This window comes from Magnolia sinica, chromosome 6 (assembly GCF_029962835.1).
Source record: "Magnolia sinica isolate HGM2019 chromosome 6, MsV1, whole genome shotgun sequence".
NCBI lineage: Eukaryota > Viridiplantae > Streptophyta > Magnoliopsida > Magnoliales > Magnoliaceae > Magnolia > Magnolia sinica.
In genome coordinates, this window is record NC_080578.1 from 13,603,984 (window position 1) to 13,624,528 (window position 20,545).

At 41.5% G+C, this 20,545-nt stretch overlaps 2 protein-coding genes across 2 annotated transcripts; one reads left to right on the forward strand and one right to left on the reverse strand.

The window, feature by feature from the left end:
- Window positions 1–3,878: 3,878 nt before the first annotated feature.
- LOC131249505 (uncharacterized protein At5g48480-like) lies at window positions 3,879–9,676 on the forward strand. Its single transcript, XM_058250316.1, has 2 exons — window positions 3,879–4,289; window positions 9,524–9,676. Exons 1-2 carry the CDS (start codon window positions 3,933–3,935, stop codon window positions 9,674–9,676), a joined length of 510 nt encoding a protein of 169 aa, XP_058106299.1. The 5' UTR covers window positions 3,879–3,932.
- A 1,522-nt stretch (window positions 9,677–11,198) lies between these two features.
- Window positions 11,199–11,884, reverse strand: LOC131248324 (14 kDa proline-rich protein DC2.15-like). The gene has a single exon (XM_058248572.1). The coding sequence runs from the start codon at window positions 11,822–11,824 to the stop codon at window positions 11,393–11,395; it is 432 nt and encodes a 143-aa protein (XP_058104555.1). The 5' UTR covers window positions 11,825–11,884; the 3' UTR covers window positions 11,199–11,392.
- Window positions 11,885–20,545: the final 8,661 nt, after the last annotated feature.

Consider the following 20,545-nt stretch of genomic DNA (forward strand, 5'->3'; position numbering starts at 1 on the left):
CTTTCTGTAATGAAGGAAATAAAACATCCTCTTCTTCCTCTTTTTTTTTCCTTTCTTTTTTATGAAGAAATTAAGAGAGAGAGAGAGAGAGAGAGAGAGAGAGAGAGAGAGAGAGAGAGAGAGAGAGGGCTGAGATGAAAACTTACAATTTTTTATTTTGATTTTTTTGTTTTCCTAATGAGTGAATGGCAGAAATGAAGAATATCTCTGGCTGCAGCTTGTGCATGAGCTTCTCTGCCCTCTCAGATCTCTATACACTGTGTGGCCCTTATTTGTCGTTTCCAAGCATTGATCTGTACAAGAAGTTGTATACATGCTGGGATAATACCTTCTATCCAAACATTGGTTAGTGGCATGTTTCTGATGGATGTATTCTGAAAATCATCCAACGTATACATGAATAGTACCGGAACACAATGCAATACACCCAAAACGTGAATCCAAACACGCCCTTAGGTGATTCAAATAAAATGTTCACATGGAATGTAACAATGTAACGAAAAGTATCCTTTATGTTTGTCTACATTATTGGCAATATATTCTTTCGCTACATGAATTATTTTCAGCATTCCAATCTACCAAGGGTTATAAATTCTAGTTAATCATAAATATGTATTAGAGATTATATTTCATTTTGGCAAGGACTAAAGCTAATGACCAATAATCTCAACAACCAACCGTCATGATCTCTATAATACATAATTAGGATTAACTAAAATGAGATAAGTCCGGGCCCTTCATCCCAGCAGTCTGAGCATAACATACAATATCTTGATATCTATTTTGCCATGGGCTTCTGGCTGTTCAGGTGTAGAGTTATTTTTTCTCGATCTTTGGCATACGTTTGGTATGTATACACTAGAGATAAGGAGGGAGTTCCCCATCATTCAGGGACTCTTGTTCTTAGACAAAGTGGGGTTGGGTAAAGAGAAGGCTAATTTGTTTGTTTTGATTTTAAGATAAGAGGGTCTACAACCTTTTGTTAGTGGGCCAGCCTGCCTGAATTTAGGCTGTTTAAAAGTCGCTTCTGGAATGAAAAATTAAATTAAAAATAAAATAAAATAAAGGGAGGGGGAAAAAATGCTCGTCTAAGGTGTCTAAGGTGCATGTTGAGCCTCTTAGCAAAATGGTCTGTTATTTCAGAGAGCAACCTACCACCATGTAAGACTGACTTGATTGATAGCAATGTCACTAGCATACAAAAGCAGCGGAAATTATATCTTCAATATCGGAGTAGGAGGCTATGGTTGAATTTTTAATCCACACCATATCTATGGTTTGTTGCTCTCTAATTACAATTAGGCACCTATAAAAATAAATAAGTAAATAAACCATTAGGTATATGACGCAGGGATGAACATGATGAGGATAACTACTCCAAATTCACGGAACTTCTCTGGACTCCTCACAGAGACTTCTCGAATCCATGAGGAAAGAAAGCAGAAAATAGAGATAAATTCTAATAAATTCGAAATTGATTAATTGATTAATAAAAATGACTTTACAACCTTTTGAATAGGGGTACCAATCAATGGGAAAGAAATCAGAATCAAACTACAACTCAAATTCCTAGAATCCGCGACTTACTATAAATAGTAAACTTACTATTTATAGATGGTCCTGATGTCTACTAGTGCGCAAGGTTTTTGGCCAAAAATAGTAAGTGTCCTATTTGGCTTCACCAAACCGTTCTCCTAATTATTCTAAGCTCTTTTCACGTTGGGCGCAACTCCTAAAGCCCGACGGATGAAGAGTTATAATCAAACTAAAACTTACTATTTATAGTAAAAACGAAATTAAAACAGGAAAACGACCATCGATTCAGGGGTTTTTCACAATTTCAGGCTGCGCAACCCGGCATAGCAGGGTTGGTTGGCTAAAGTAGCTCGTTCTACCTCAAAATCATATATTTTACGTCAGATAACTCATTCCGGATTGCGAGATACGCCCAATCTAAGGTCCGACGGTCCAGATCACTTCTGTCGTCAACCGGGCCTTTTCTGATCCATCTTGGCCATGAAACTGTCCGCGACCCGCTCTACATCAGTATATAATAATGGAAATATATTTGACCAAATGCATGTCGGTGATTTGCCTTATTTAACTAAATAGCCATGACGATTAGAAATCTTTTTACGTCAACCTACTGCATCTAAACGTTTCTAGTCCTTCTATGAAAGTTTAAGTGGGTCCATGTTGATCTAACTATAATGCACATGGATGAACTTAGATACAAATAAACAGACCGGAATACTCTACAACAGCTGCTGGGGGAAGCAGGTGCAACACCTAAGCTCTGTGGGGGGAAACTGTACTGTGTGAGTGGAATCCATTTCGCCCATCAGTTAGGCCTACTCATGTTCGACACGCGCAGCAAAAATAAGATCCATACATATCTCAGGTGGGATAGACTACGGTAAAACATATGAATTCACTCAGCGTGGCCCATCTGACTTTTGGATCAGTCTGATTATTAGAATTTATATCCATCCTAGTAGGGTTCACCTGTTGAACAGGTTGGATGGCATATAAAAACACTGGAGGCCTCACCTTGGTGGGCCCTCATACACATTCTTTCTTGTGGTGTGGCCCACTAGAGCTTTGGATCGGCCTGATTTTTATTATTATTATTATTATTGTTATTATTATTATTATTTATTTAATTTCAAGTGCTAGCATCAGGTTTTGCAACTGATGGGAGGTGTTGCATGCTCTTCCTACAACAGATGTTGGAGAGGATCCCATTCCCTAATAACCTCTATCTAAACTCACTTACATGTACTTAAATGCATTTTCATAAACTAAGGCAAACCAAGAAGTACCTGATGCATTTTGTATGGTGAGTTCTGACAGGGTACGATGGCCCATGTCATAGAATACCACGGGCCAATTTCCAGCCCTAGAGTGCCTCTTTAGATGGATCTGAACCGTTAATGTTCTCATTACTACCATATAAGCTATGTTCTTATTATCATGCTTCATTGATAATCTTGGATTTGAATATGATCCATTAAATGTTGATCTTCATACATAATCATTTGTTCAACAAATATTCTTACTATGACGCGGGAGGCAATTTATAGCACAGATATTCATCAAGCCGGGCCCACGCATGAACATCCAGTGCCCGAATATCATCAGGCTGCTCCGCGTTCATCAGATATATAACCCACATATGTTCAATGTATGCTTTTTCTTTTTTCTTTTTTTTTGTATTTGTATTCTAACCGTCCATTTTTATCATCAACATGAGGTCACCCTGATGAGTGGGCTGGGCGCGCTTGTTGTGCCATTGCTGGGACCCACATGACGAATTGCCCAGATCTTGCTCAGTGATCAATACGTGATGAATGGGCCTGTTCTGAGACTGGTGAGGCATTCCACGTGGGATGCTGCAGGCACCATACAGAGCTGTAATGTCGATTTGTGTTCTGTCAAAAGATTCAAAACCCCACATTCATATGGTATTTATTTCCTTAATAGATTAGAAAAATCATTCATGAGTGGAACCTGGGGCTTTGACATGAATGTTTTTACACTTCTCCCTGTTGAATCTGGACCTTTGGACATCTTTCATATTCTCCATTCAATCGAGGGTCACAAATTTATGGGCAGGACTGTAGTTTAGCATATCGCTCTTAAGTTATAAGCAGTATAACTAACTGCTTTTTTGATATACATGTCATTCAAAAGAATCCTGCCAATTACTTTAATTAAGTAGTTATAAAGAACTTCATAAGCACACGTGGTATACACATAAGAGATTTTGTTGGTTTATCTGCAGGGATCTACAATCACATAAGTCTGTTTTATTATTATTATTATTATTATTATTATTATTAGCAATTATATTCATATATAGGATCTGAAAATACCTCCTAGGGTTAGGGTTTCCTTTCTTCAGTCCTTTCTTTCGTTCTTTGGTGGTAGCGATGGCCCAGGAGAATGTCGATCTCCAGAATGGCGGAGCCGAGAACGGGAGCTCCAAGGCCGTGATCTTCTCCTCTCTCAAGCCCCAGCTGTGTGTCCCAGCTCCCAAGGCCGCTGATGCCGTCCAGTTCTACAAGACGGCCTTCGGAGCTGAGGAACTGAAGCGTTCTGTCCACCCAAAGAGGAAGGCGGAACAAGAGCTCCCTCTCATCCTCAGCGCTGAACTCAAGCTCAGTCCCTCCGTTTTCATTGTCTGCGACATCACCGACGAAAACTTTAGGCGGAATGACGGAACGGGCGTGGCCTTCTGCCTAGAGACCGATGACGTTAACGTCACCATTAAGAAGTGTTGGGAATTTGTGCTGCGGAATCACATGGATCTAGATCTAGGATAGCAATTCAATAGTAATAAGCAATCACAGAAGAACACAAAGTTTTAACGTAGAAAACCCTTGCGGGAAAAAACCACGGCACAAAGCGACAGAAATCCACTATGAAAAGAAACTTACAAGAGAGAGGACTTACCTGATTTGAACAACCTCGAATCTCACCCTTGCTACACCCTTTGAATTCCCTAGAATCCCTTTAGAAAGCCTTAGAATTATTACTCATTCTTTCAGAAAAGCCCTAGGAACACTTATTTATAGTTTAGGCAACTTCCCTTTCACACCCTTGCGAAAGGCGACTTAAATTTCCGCAATCCGCATCAGATCCAGAAATGAATTTGCGTAACTACGACTGGTCGAGCCGAGGCTATGACTGGTCGTGGGACCCCCTCGACCGGTCGTGACATCTCCTCGACTGGTCGAGCATCCCGAACATCAAAAGACCCAAGTCGCTGGACTTTAAGTCGAGCAGGCTACGACTAGTCGTGTAACTCCCACGACCGGTCGTAGCAGTCTCACGACCGGTCGTGCACGGTAATTTTCAGATTTAAGACATCTGACAATAATCTCCACCATGTCTTCAATATTCAACCGTATAACTCCTAGACCTCTTCTCTTATCTCTTCATTGCATCATAGTTTCAATCAACGCTTCTCGTGCATACTCCGACCTTCTTTTATGCTATCGCCAAGCCCAGAGAAGTTGCATAGAACTTAAACTTCTCTGTAGGAACGACCTTGGTGAGCATGTCTGCTGAATTCACACTAGTGTGAATTTTTTTTAGTGTGACGCCTCCTTCCTCAAGAACCTGTCGGATAAAGTGGTGACGAATATCAATGTGTTTAGTACGTGAGTGATAAACAGAATTTTTAGCCAAATTGATAGCGCTATCGCTGTCACAGTTAACCGGTACGGGTTCCTGCTGAAGTTCCAACTGATTTATCATTCCTCTGAGCCAAACACCTTCTTTAAACGCTTCCGTCACTGTTATATATTCTGCTTCGGTGGTAAAAAGACCCACCACAGACTGAAGCTTCGACATCCAACTGATTGCTCACTCGATAGTACAAACGAGTATCCTGAAGTAGACTTCCTGAAATCTATACTGCCTGTGTAGTCAGAATCCACATACCTTACCAACTTTGTCTCTGTTTTCTTAAAAGTTAAGACGTAGTCTTTCGTACCTCGAATATATCGAAGTAGCCATTTCACCGCTTCCCAATGTTGCTTGCCGAGGTTTGACATGTATCTGCTCACAACACCGATTGCCTATGAAATATCCGGTCTCGTACAGACCATGACATACATTAAACTGCCAACCACATTTGAATAGGGCACATGAGACATAACCTACTTTTTCTCATTTGATTTAAGACATTGTTCTGAGGAAAGCTTGAAGTGAGCCATGAGGGGAACACTCACCGGCTTTGTCTGATCCATTCCATACTTCATCAATATCTTTTCAAGGTATTCTTCTTGTGATAACCAAAGCCTACTCATCTTCTTGTCTTTATGAATATCTATGCCGACAACCCTCTTTGCAGCCCCCAGATATTTCATCTCGAATGTCCCTGATAACTGAGTCTTCAGTATATTGATTTTAGACATATCATGACAGGCGATCAACATATCATCAACATACAGTACTAGGCTGATGAATTTTCCATCACTTAGTGTCTTGAAATAGACACAGTGATCGTATTCACTCTGAGTAAATTTCTGACTCACCATGAAAAAATCAAATTTTTTATACCACCGCCTAGGCGACTGTTTCAGGCCGTATAACGACTTCATTAACCTGCAAACCTTTTTCTCTACCCCTTTAACTTCGTAGCCCTCTGGTTGCTTCATGTAGATTTGTTCTTCCAATTCTACATGCAGGAATGCAGTCTTCACATCCATCTGTTCTAGCTCGAGATCGTATTGGGCAACCAGTGCCAACACGAATCTGACAGATATCTGCTTAACCACCGGCGCGAATATCTCTGTGAAGTTGATTCCTTCTCTCTGAGCATAACCCTTCGCTACCAACCTTGCTTTGTATATATCCTGTTTCCTTTTGAATAACCACTTGCATCCGATCACTTTTCGGCCCACAAGAAGCTCCACCAGCTCCCATGTGTGATTTTTGTGCAACGAGTCCATCTCATCATCCATCGCCGCCTTTCACTTTTCTACATCAGGCTCATTAAGAGCCTCCTAAATAGTAGACGGGTCCCCCTCATCTGTAATGAGGGCATATGTAATATTAGAGTCATCTCTGTATCTTGCCGGTAATCATGCTACTATGTGGTGGGTTCCTTCTCACAGGTGGCTGCTCCACCTGACCCTGTCCCTCTGTTTTCGCATCTGTCTCTACCTTGTATCATCTGTATCAATCTGGACATCTATAATCACCTTTTTCGGTTCCTCTTACTCCTTTTGATCATTCTTGCGAAATAGAGAGCTTTCATCGAATCTGACGTTACGGCTAGTGATGACCTTGGGTGTGACGTTGTCGAATAACCTATAACCTTTCACACCAATTTCATAGCCAACAAAGATATACTTTTTGGCCCTATGGTCTATCTTATTTCTCTCAACTGACGATACATGAGAGTAAGCCTCATAACCAAATATGCGTAGATCTAAGTAGTCGATTTTCTGACCACTCCATACTTCCTCTGGGATTTTACATTCAATTACTATTGAAAGAGACCAGTTCACCAAATAACAAGCCGTGTTAACGGCCTCAGTCCATAGGTCCTTGCCCAATGCAGCATTACTTAACATGCATCTGGCCCTCTCCAGGAGAGTCCGATTCATTCGCTTAGCCACACCATTTTGCTCGAGTGTGTGGCGCACTGTGTTGGACCTGATGATCCCTTCATGCTTGCAATAATCATTAAACTTAATGGAAGTAAATTCTCCACCATGGTCAGTCCTTAAAACGTATATTTTTTGCCCTAAATGTTTTTCTACCATTACCTTCCATTGCTTGAATATGGTAAAAACTTCGGATTTACGTTTCATAAAGTAAACCCAAACTTTCCTGGAGTAGTCGTCAATGAATGAAACAAACCATGACGACCCCCCAATGGAAACTTCTGGCGATGGCCCCCATACGTTAGAGTGCACATAATCAAGCACTCCTTACAAACATGTTTTCCAAATTTAAAAGACAGTCTAGATTGTTTACCATATATACAATGCTCGCATATATCTAAATCAGAATTTTTAAAAACTGGAATCAAACACCGATCAGAAAGTACCTTCATGCCCCACTCGCTCATGTGGCCCAGAGGAGCATGCCACATACGTAGAGACGTGGAGTTTGTAATAGCTGCTGCCGCTCCACCTGCCGAAGTGCTCTCAATCAACCTATAAAGATTTCCATGCCTCTGCGCTCTCATAACCACGAGTGCCCCTTTTGAAACTTTAAGGACACCATCAATACCAGTGAACTTGCACCCTATAGCTTCGAGTGCACCGAGAGAAATCAGACTTTTCTTCATATCAGGAACGTGCCTGACATCAGTCAAGGTACGCTCCATCCCATCAAACATCTTGATATTCACTGTGCTAATAGCCACAACATTACAAGCATTGTCATTGCCCATAAAAACCTATCCACCATCTCATTCCTTGTAATTGGCGAACCAACTCCGATAAGGAGTCATGTGATAAGATGCTCCTGTGTCAAGTATCCATTTGTCTTTATGATTGTCATGTAAGTGACCAATCATGGAAACAGACAGAACATCACCACCACTTGATTCTTCATCAGATGTGACCACATTGGCCTCCTTGGAAGAAGTCGCTGAATTTTCTTTCTTCATTTTAGAATTTCTACAATCCTTCTTCATGTGTCCAGACAACCCACAATTCTAGCACTTTAATTTTCCTTTGCCCTTTCCCTTGGATTTGGATCTAGGTCTTGAGGATCCTGTACATCTCTCAGAATCTATGCCCCTCGTAATTAGTGCATCGGAAGATGCCCCCATGTCACCGTTTAACTTTCTCATAGCCTTTCTTGAAGGGCTAAGATAACGGTGTCAACACTTAGGGTTTTATTTGCTGTGCACATCGTGTCCCTAAAAGACTTATATGAAGCAGGAAGAGAATTCAACAATATACATGTTTTTTCCTCATCTTTGACCATTTCCTCCATATCCAGTAATTTGCACATCAATTTATTAAAGTTGCTGATATGGGCTTCTAGATCTCCACCCTCTGCCATCTTGAAGGTATAACATTGTAGCTTCAAGTGTAGGTGATTTTCAAAGGACTTCTTTGCATAGATGTTCTTTAACTTCGCCCACAAACCAGCCGCAGTTTTCTCCCTCAAAACATTATAGAGAACCTCATTCGTGAGACATAAATGGATAGAGGCTAAAGCATTGCTATCAAGGTTTTTCCATTCACCATCTTTTATGGTAAATTTTCGCTCCTCAAGAGCCTTAATCTCGCCTTGCTTGGTTAATAGGCTAATCATCTTAACCTTCCATAACTCAAAATTATTTTTACCCGAGTACTTCTCAATATCAAACTTATTGTTTCCCATTATTACTAATCATGCAGATTCAGATCTATACCCCAACGATTGCTTTAATACCACTTGTTGGGAATTTGTGTTGCGGAATCACACAGATCTAGATCTAGGATATCAATTCAATAGTAATAAGTAATCACAGAAAAACACAAAGTTTTAACATGGAAAACCCTTGCGGGAAAAAACCACAGCACCAAGCGACAAAAATCCACTATGAAAAGAAACTTACAAGAGAGAGGACTTACCCGATTCGAACAACCTCGAATCTCACCCTTGTTACACCCTTTGAATTCCCTAGAACCCCTTTAGAAAGCTTTAGAATTATTTTTTATTCTTTTAGAAAAGCCTTAGGGACACCTATTTATAGTTTAAGCAACTTCCATTTCACACCCTTGCGAAAGGCGACTCAAATTTCCATAGTCCACATCAGATTCGGAAACGAATCTGCATAACTACGACTGGTCGAGCCGAGGCTACGACTGGTCATCGGATCCCCTCGACCGGTCGTGACATCCCCTCAACCGGTCGAGCATCCCAAACATCAAAAGACCCAAGTCGCTGGACTTTGAGTCCAACAGGCTACGACTGGTCGTGTAACTCCCACGATCGATCGTAGCAGTCTCACGACCAGTCGTGCACAGTAATTTTCAGATTTAAAACATCTGACAACAAGAAGGTTGTCAATGCTGGCGTGGAGGTGGAGGCAGAGCCTGCTGAGGACGAGGGCGCGTGTTGCGATGTGCGTGTAGGGAAGGTGAAGGACCCCTTCAGATACATCCAGGCCATCTGCACTCCTACGAAGAAAGACACTGTTGATGTTGATGCTTAATAGCCCTTGGATGTTGTTGCCGCTTTTTTTTATTTTGCTGCTTTTCTGAACAAAAGGACTGATGGTAACCTAGTTTGGTTTATGTGGTGAAAGTTATACGGTCGCCTTATGGTGACTGGGAGCCCAGGTAATTACGCTTGTAAATTTTGAAGACTTTCATTGACTAACCGACAGCTGGCGTATGCTTTTAATCGTAACCCTTCTCTTCCTAAAAAAATAGAAAAAAAAATTCTGAAAGTACAGCTATGAAGGCACAAACAAAATATTTCGGGAGGGCCTACAAAGAAAAGGGAGCCAGGCCCACCTATTGTAACTGAACAAAGAAGAAAGAGTACCTGGCTCTCTCGTATCGAGCCTAGGCCCACTCTATCTAGGAACAAGAGGCGTCGAATGGAGGATGGGAGCTTCCCATAGTGTGGCTTGGACTATGTGTCAGAGCGCTGGTGTTACTTGTGTTCGTACTTCTCTTCATATGAGAGGTGCGGGATACAGAAGAGATTCTTCTCTCCCAGAACACATTAACCCTAATCCCAGGGACATCATAAATAGTACATGCGACTCCTACTTTTTCCACTTCGCATATGGGTTTTATATTCTCTACAGTGTCAACCAGAAGTTTGATTACATCTAGAAACTGTGGATTAGTGGCCCATGAGTTGAAAAAGATAAATGGAGTTTCTTTTCTTTTGTAAGGTTCACCCCTTTAGGCTCCACTAAAATAGATGCATTAAAAGCCTTTCATCGGCACCAAGTTGATAAAGGGCACCGCAGATGATTTTAGGCACGGCGTATTCCCTTTGGCTATATAATAGTGCGGTTTCTGGAAATTTCAAACCCGATTTCCTCCATAAATTCTCCGATCCAAATGGATCGTGGGGATTAGCCACCAGCTGATCAAACCAAGGAAACTATAGATGGAACGCGATAAGATGCGTGAGTAGTTGGCCGAGAATAGCCTTCCTTGACACAAGCCGTGATCATCCTACCCCTATATGGTCGTGTCGTCTTATCCCATCCTAAGAGTCCCCAAGTGGAAGAAGGGAGGAGATTCTCGAACGAGGAAAATGATCCAATTACTTCGAAAGAATTGAACGAGGAGCCGTATGAGGTGAAAATCTCATGTACGGTTCTTTAGGGGCGGCCCAAGTGCGGAAGATGTAGCGACTGACCATGCCAAATATGTCTCTGCCGAAAAATGCGGAACCTTAGAACCTGACCGAACGACATTCCGACCAAGTGGTGAACAAGGCCGAATAGTCCGAACATGCCGAACCTGGGTCTCCCAACGACAGGTAATCCCGACAGGTAATCGCATAACTCTGTTGATCCTAGTCATTGCTTGGAATAACTTCTGAGGATTAGATATCGACAGTAAAGAAAATAACCCAACCAACCTCACTGTTCATCCGTCAGGTGGGGTTTGTCCATCTAGGTTAGACCCAAGAAATGAATGGTCCAGATCTCATTCATGTATGCCACGATGTAAGTTTAGAAGGAAAAATTGAAACACCAAGCCAACACATACGTCGAAGTAGCCTTTTAATTCCAATAACATAATCAAATCAATACATCTTATACCATTCCAACAAACCTATAGTACTTGCTACATATGAGCAATGCTTTCCCAACTATAACAAACTGTTGAGAGTTTCTTTATTCAAATGCATCAAAACACATAATAAGGGATAAATAGAAAGGGAGTGTCACTGCCAATGGCTAGGAACATTCAAACCCAGATGGGACCTTTCTCCCACAGTTGTTCAAGACCAAGCTCAGGGAGACTGGAATGTTGAGGTTAATGCCCAGGACATTGGCTTTGATGGCAGTGCACAGACATAAGGCCACCTCGAGATCGGCAAGCCCTTGGATCAAGGAGCAACATGGGAGTGTTGGTGGGGACCCCACAACCACATTCACCAACCCTAGCAAATTGGCGCATACACCCAACTTCAGTGCATCTCTAGGGCATGTACCCCTTGTATGTGTGGGAATTGGGGTGGGTTTCGGGTTCGGATTGGGTGTGGACCTTGGCTTTGGGCTAGCTGGGGGTGGGCATGGGCTGCTGTGAGTAGCGGTGGCAAAGGCAAAGAAGAGAAGGTTGATGGAGAGTAAAAGGGCAGCAGCTGATGCTGAGCTCTTTGAGGCCATCTCCAAACACCTACACTTTGCTGTAGTAATAGAGGATGTGTTTGGGATGGAGGAGTTGGACTAGGGCTGTGGGTATTTATAGAGTAAGGACACTGGGAAATGTAAGGTGAGACGTTTGGATAGAAAGAAACGGGAAAAAGAAGAAAAAATAATAATTAAAAAAAAAAAAACTCTCCCATGTGAGTAAAGGTGGCCCAGTCGTTTAGCTGGCAAGGCCAGCGGTGGGAATTTGTAAATTGAAGAAATATACCAACCTCGAGTCTATGTACAGTATCCCCTTGCTGAGAGATTTTGCAAATGGGCCCCGTGTTTTAGTGATCCATTCGGTTGAGCAACTGGACTCCGTGATGAATGATCCATGGACCAAAAATCTCCCAGATCAGTAATGAATGATTGATGGACGAAAATCTCCAGATTGGAATTTTCTAACTATCCTACGTTTAACTATCTTTTCTAGAGTACCCCTGCTGTACTATGTTCTCCTCCACGTTCAACCAATTCGAGGGTTAGAATCGTATAATCTTCATGTGAGACCCACTTTCGTTGATTCTTCGCTAGAGGACACTAACATATTCTGGAGGGTGAAATAATTCGCGTGGACCAGTTGCCATGGCCCTCACGCCAGCCATGGTCAGCATGCCCACTGGTTAGGCATTTTCTTTGGTTAAACATATATTTAAGAATTATAAGAGGAAATGATAAAATTGTTGTGCAGCATGCCAACAACGCAATAAATAGAGATCCAATCCCCGATCTCACCCACAAACGATAAACAGAAAGAAAGATAATCTAGAAGTAGAATCAAAGCATACCAAACAAACCACAAGACAAGATATACGTGAAAAAATCTCAAACAATAGTAAAAAACCACGATGCAAAACTTCCACTATGAAGAGAACGAAGATTACAAGCAATATACTAACCTTTTCCCTTTAGATGAATAGAGAAAACATTTTGCCCACACTTTAGAATAACTCTCATTACCCTAGAAAAGCCCTAGAGACCCCTATTTATAGTTTAGGCAACTTCCCTTTTGCACCTCTGCAAAAACAGACTCAAAAATTCGCAGTCCGTGCAAAATCCGGAAACAAATCTGCGTAACCTCGACCGGTCGAGCATGGGCCTCGCCCGATCGAGCACCTCGGACCAAAAAAAATAGCTCGCTGAACTTTGAGTCGAGCCAGTCCTCGACTACTAGTCGAGTGGGCTACTCGACCGGTCAAGTAGGGCACTCGACCGGTCGAGCACCGTTGTCCAAATGTGGCTCCGCATCTCAACAATCTCCTATTTGGAGACACTTCGCCATAAACCTTCGTCTTCTACATCCGGAGTGCACCACCTCCCCGTCTTAAAGCCTGAAGACCAATCAAAGCTGAACAGACCTTCAGCTTCTCCCATGTAACCACCTTAGTCAGCATATCTGCAGGATTTTCACTTGTATGAATCTTCTATAGAGCAATCAATCCATCTTCCAGTAACAAACGTATGAAGTGATATCTGATATCATTATGCTTGGTCCTTGAATGAAAGGCTGAATTCTTATCCAAGTGTATTGTACTCTAACTGTTACTGTATAGCTTGTAATCCACTTGCTTCTTACCCAACTCTTCTATGAAACCTTGCATCCATATCATCTCCTTACACACTTCTATAGCTATAACATATTTTACTTCCGTCGTACTGATAGATACTATCTTTTGTAATTGAGAGACCCAACTAACTGCAACACTACCCAAAGTAAAGACATAACCTGTAGTACTTCTTCTGCAGTCGATATCTCCTGCCAAATTTAAATCTACGTAGCCTTATAGCTTGATTTTCGATCTGCCATAACACGGCCCTACATCCTTAGGACCCACTAGGTATCTAAAGATTTACTTCGCAGTTTCCTAATGTTCCTTCCCGAGGTTATTCATGAACTTACTAACAACTCCCACTGCTTGAGCAATGTCTGGTCTCGTGCTCACCATAACATACATGAGACTCCCAATAGCTAACGCATATGGGACTTTATCTATGTAGTCTTGTTCCTCCTGCATCTTTGCACCTTGCTCTTTAGAAAGCTTGAAGTAGTTGGCTAATGGAGTGTTAACCGGCTTAACACCTCCCATATTGAATCGATCAAGTACCTTGGTTATGTACTTTGCCTGTGACAAAACTATTTTTTTATTTTCCCTGCTATGCTTTATCCTCATGCCTAAGATTTGTTTTGCAGCTCCTAAATCCTTCATGGTAAATTTTCTAGACAGTTGTCTTTTGAGATCTGAGATGTCCTTCATGCTTGAACCGGTCACAAGCATATCATCAACATATAGATAAGAATAATGTACGACGTATTAAACTTCTTCAAATAACAATAGTGGTTTGCATGACATCTCCTAAAATTGTTTTCCGACATGAAACTGTCGAACTTCTTGTACCACTACCTTAGGGCCTGCTTCAGGCCATATAGACTCTTTTTCAGTCTACACACCTTGTTCTCCTTTCTTCGTGCCACGTATCCTATCGGCTGATACATATATATTTCTTCTTCAAGGTCTCCATGAAGAAAGGCTATCTGAATAGCTAACTGCTTTAAATGTAAGTCCTCCATAGCCACTATACTCAAGACCATGCGAATCGTAGACATTTTCACTACTGGTGAAAATATTTTAGTGAAATCAATACCTGCCTTTTGTTGAAACCCTTTCACAATCAATCTAGTCTTGTACCGTTTCAAACTATCATGCTCCTTCTTCAGTGCGTAAACTCACTTGTTATAAAAAGCTTTCTTACCCTTAGGTAGAGTGACTAACTCCCATGTACGATTAGACTCAAGAGAATCCATCTCATCATCCATGGTCTACTCCCACTTAACCCGTATATCTGACTGTAATGCCTCTTAAAAACACTCTGGTTCACTATTATCTATCAGCAGTAGATAATGTAAGGAGAGTGAGTATCGAACCATAGGTCTTCTCTCCCGAGTAGACCTCCTCACAATCGGTGTCTGTGACTCTGCCTCATAATGCTCCTATACATGATTATCCTATGACATTGCAACACTCTTGTCTGGTAACTCTTCCAACTCTATGAATTCTTTCTCATTGGCTTTATTTTTCCACACACTGTCCTTATGCAACACTTTTTCATTGAAGACTACATATTTGCTTCTGATGATTTTTCTATTTTCTGTATCTCAAAACTTGTATCCAAAATCATGTTGCTCGTAGCCTATAAATGTGCACCTCCTAGACTTCACATCCAGCTTGTTTCTGTGCTTTACATCAATATGAACATATGAAGTGTAACCGAATACTCTGAGATGTGCAAAGTTCACTTCTTTTCTAGTCCACGTTTCTTCTGGTAGCCCACCATTCAATGGTGCTGAGGGACTTTTATTGATGATATATGTGGCAATATTCACAACATCTGCCCAAAACGTCTTGGGCAGCCCTGCATGTAACCTCATGCTCCTGACGTGCTCAAGGATGGTCCTGTTAATGTGCTCAACCACACCGTTTTACTGTGGTGTCCCTAAAATCATTTTTTTATGTTTGATTCCATTTACTGCACAATACTCCTCAAACCTCTTATCATAGTACTTTCCCCCATTATCTGATCTGAGACATTTTACTATTTTACTTGTCTCGTTTTCTACCATTATTTTTCACTTCTTAAATACATCAAATACATTAGATTTATGCTTTAAGAAATAGAACCATAGTTTTCTACTAGCATCATCAATAAAAGAAAACAAAATAACGTGAGCCACCAAGAGATAATACCTGTGCCAGTCCCTACACATCAGTGTATACAAGCTCCAACAGATGTGTTTTTGGAGCGCGTCCTGTTTTCTTTAAGCTAACCCTCTTCTGCTTGCCATACACGCAGTCCTCGCAAAATTCCATGTCAATAGACTTCAGCCCTGGTAGCTTCCCTTTTGATAATAGCACTTTCATCCCCTTCTCACTCATATGTCCCAACTTCTAATGCCATAATTACCCATTCACTCCAATTGATGCGACTGTGAGTGAACTATACGATCCTTAAGTCACGTACAAAGTACCTTCCTTTTTTCCTCGAGATATCACCAAGGCACCTTTTGTGATCTTCCAGGAATCACTAGTAAATGTCGTTACATATCCGGTATCAGCCAACTATCCCACTGAGATTAAATTTCATTTCAAACTCAGTACATATCTAACATCCTTCAATTTTAACGTCATTCTGTCTTTTTGATTTATATGAACGTCTCCCTTTCCAACAATATTGCACGGTTCATTATCACTCACGTAGACTCTCCCGAAGTCACCTAACAGATAATCACGCAGAACTTCCTTACACGAAGTGGCATGAAATAAAGCACCCGAGTCTATGACCCAAGACTCATTCCTCGCATCAAGAGACAAAATCAATGCCTTTATGTCACTCTCCTTAGATAGATTCACCGAATCCTTCCTGCCTTGATAGCTTTCTTCTTGTTTCTTAAGCGCCTTACAATCACGTTTCATGTGCCTCTTCTTGCCGCAATGCTAACACCCGTCTTTGTCTTTCGGTCCCTTGGGCTTCTTTGTCGACTTAGACCGTCCGTGTTTATTACTTCCTTTGTTTAGCGATCTTCCTCTTCCTTCAACGTTTAGAGCATTCCCTGAATCCCTTAAAACTCCTTATGCTTTTCTTCTAAATTCTTTGTTGAGAATTAGACTGGTCACATCATCAAATTTCAGCTTTGTCAACTCTGAAGAATTGCTCACAACAATCATCAAACCATCCTAACTGTCTGGTAAACTGGACAAGATCAATAACGCACTGACTTCGTTCTAAAAAACAATGCCAACGGATTCCAACTGGCTCATGACTGTATTGAACTCGTTTAGATGTTCAGTCATGCTCCCACCATCTGACATCTTCATGTTGAATAGCTGTTTCATAAGATGAACCTTGTTGGATGCTGAGGATTTTTCATACATCGTAACTAGGGCTTCCATTAATTCTTTTGTGGTCTTTACCTTGGATATATTGAAGGCGATGCTCTTAGACAAAGAGAGTCAGATTGTTCCTAAAGCCTTCCGATCCAAAAAAGACTATTCATCATCTGTCAACTTTTCTGGTTTCTTCTCTTTTCCTCCTAGAGGAATATAGAGGTCCTTCTGATACAGATAATCCTTCATCTGCATCTTTCAGAAGACAAAGTTTGAACCATCAAACTTCTCAATTCTAGTTTTGCCTTCTTCCGTCATCGCTTCCAATAGAACAAAACCAATTACTCTAATGCTAGTTGTCGCGCAGCACACCAACAACGCAATGAACTGACATCCAATCTCTAGTCTCATCCACAAATGATAAACAGAAAGAAATATAATCTAGAAGTAAAATCAACTAAACCCCGTTCAACTTCGTTTGGGACTGAGGCAGAACAATGCTAGGGGCCTATTCTAAGTAAAACAAATAACCCTTTACCCTTCCTTCCTGGTAGGCACATCAAAGACCATTCAAAATTATTGGGCAAGGCTAGATCAGAAGGTTGCTCCCCCTTATCTCCAATGTATGATTGCGATTTGAATGCAGAGAGGCATTTTTGGAAGCTAGCATCTCTGAACAACCAATCCGAAGTGATTTGTCCCAGAAGGAACTTTCAGCCTGTGGGAACCTAGGACACGGAGATAGCACTGATGGTTGACCTCTCCCCTTTTCAAGATCTAAACTTGCTAGATGACTGTAACGCCCTGAAAATCGGGGGTCAAGTATAAACTCAACCCACAAGTTCCAACGCATCACTTATGCAACATAGATAATGATGATTAAATGTTGTCTATGTTAGTGCATTAATCATGAGTGAGATTATACCAAAATAGTAATTCATACTCCAGATCAATTCATATAACGCAAGCGGAAGACTAGAAAATGTATATAAACGTGTATGAGCCAAAAGGATCATGATCGGTCTCCAGAGTATAAATACATCATTGAGTCACCATATACATGTAATAGTTCAAAATAGTTCAACTACAATAATAAACCCTGTAGCCCCGTCGATCCGGATGGCCTAAGCGAAACCACCAGAGAATTGCATATATGAGAAGTTATCTTGATCATCATAGTAATCGGGCTCTGTCTCCTGAGTCGCATCGTCATCTGCAACTAAGACAGAGTCTGGTGGGTGTTCAGAACACCGTCCCAGAACGTGGGAGTGAGTGATCAACTCAGTGGAACAATAGAGCAAAGGTTAACATGTTATCAATTCAATCAAGCAGTAATGATAAAGCAGACATATCAAACATTCCTATATACTCTTATTAATGCAAGGATGAAATGTAAGCATGATGCATGCCCTCGCCCACACTCTCTCGTGCGACACCATCTTACGATCGCGGCATACTTTCTTCCCTTTGTGCTCTTCAACCCGGGGTACATGCAGTGCGATGGAATGGGTGTGATTACCGAGTTATTATTAGTCCTTTTCATATAGCAGGATTGGGAAGCTAAGGTACCTCCCTTATATCAATTCGCAAACAATGATCCAATCTAGGGTTGTCAATCCTAGTAAATCTCATACGATATTACGGTTCTACGTCGCTGCAAAGGGCTCGTCACCTTATCAGTGCAGGCCTAGTGTACTCCTGTTGCTACGTAAGGGCTCGTTGCCTCTATGCAGCCTTAGCGTACGCTCGAGGTCACTACAAAGAGCTCGTCACCTTATCAGTGTAGGCTGACAGCTCGAATACAGTGTCCCATACCACAATATTCGGCTCACGAGTCTGGGTTGCTCACTGGTCACTACGGGGAGGATCGTTACCCCAGCGTAGGCCGACAGCTCGACCACAGTGTCCCATACCACCATGCCCGGCTCATGAGTCTTAGCGGATCGAGATACCAAGGTTTAAAAGGGTTTTCATTGGTGAGTTTGGTACCTTAGATTTAAGCAGTAGCATCCATACATGGTGAACATACATCGGGTCAATCGGGTTACTTGACGAGCTCGATTAGTACGAGCGCACGTTGAGTTGATCGACATGAAGTACGTAAACACTCCGTGTGGCCTAACCACTGTTGACATCCCAAGTACGGCTCAGATTCATTGATCACGTCCTATGTGGCGGAGTAACCTCACCCACCTATTCAAAGTCTGTTACTGATTGCCTGGACTATTCCGCAGTCCCAAACACATTGAATTATAACAGTTAATCATACAAGCTAATCAGAACAGTAATGGATTAACAATTCTAATCATACAAGCATGTGAGCATTTGATGGATTTTAACTTAAACATGAATTCACACATATACAGTCCCTAAGTAAAACAGACAAAGAATGTAAGTTACATGGAGGAAATCATACACATTGTTAAGATAGTTGAGAATCTCTTCTCAACGCCCATATAACGTATAACTTATTACACACTTGTTCATTCAGACATTTCTACAAACACTTAGACTACACATTCCAACATACATGACGTATGTTGGTGATAGCACGTCTTAGGGCAAATCCTTTCGCCAAGGAGTTGTTACACATACAACTAGCATAAACATACGACAATTAATCATGACAAACACACGTTCAAATTCCATACGTATATAATACTTTCTACATATATATGGAATACACTAAACTCAATATAGTTCATATATATCAAAAGCACGATACAAACATCGCATTTGGCATGTGAAATTGCACCCACATCAATAATAAACCATTAACCGACATTGAAAGCCTTGAAAACCATAACCTATACATTTATAGTCCGCACCTTTCGCCGGTAGACTCATAACGAACTCAGTTTTAAAGCTAAGTATTTGTCTACGGCAGATTGGCAACCTATAGCAAAAATTAAGTTAGCTATTTCATAACTTACACTATCTGAAACCCTAAAAGAGATTAGGGTTAGGTTTTCTTACCTAAGAACGGGATTGGTATCGCCTGTATAGCGACACAGGAGTGGTGGCTAAGCACGTGGAGCGTCAGGGAAAGATCCCAACATCTATCTCTCTCACTCTCTCTCTCTCTCTCTTCCTCACTTTCTTCTTCTCTTTTCTCTCTTCTTTCCCTTAGGGTTTGCAAAATTCGTATGACATATGAGAGGGAGTGGTTAAGGTCCTTATATAGGCCCAGGTTTGATAGGAATGGCCCCAGGGCCAAGGTATACTTAGGTTATATCCAAATACGGACCGTTCTAGTCCAACGGAGCACTTCTGGTGGCCCCTTTTCTACGTGTGGTCGGACTTAAGCTCCCTGACCATGGATCTAGGTTAGGCTGAGTTTTCGTTCCGATCGAATTTATAGATCAGCCGTGGCGGACCAGTTTCAGTTCAATGGTTACGGTCACTCGATCAGGGCCACAAGTACATCGACATGTGTGGGACATTTCTCCTGTTCCGAGGGTGTATTTGGGTCAGATTCTGATGGTCTGAATCCTTATATTTGGCCTGCAAGCGACATGACTCAGATTACTTAAATTTGGATTTTTATTTCTAAATATTTTCACGTTTCTCACACACTTTGCTCCGGGCTCAAGTTGTGATTTCTAGACACAATTAAGACTTGATTTCTGAGGGGGTTGTCAAGTCCAGTAATGCGGTCATATCCATATAATTTCGCGGTAATCGGACTTTTGACGTGCGGTCCAGGTCCGATACGGAGTTTCGGTGTGCTTTTGAGAGCAACCGGGTTTAAGAATGGATTCTAAATTTCAGGGTAATGTAGCGTCAATGATTCTGCACGTTTTGGGTGTTGCAGATC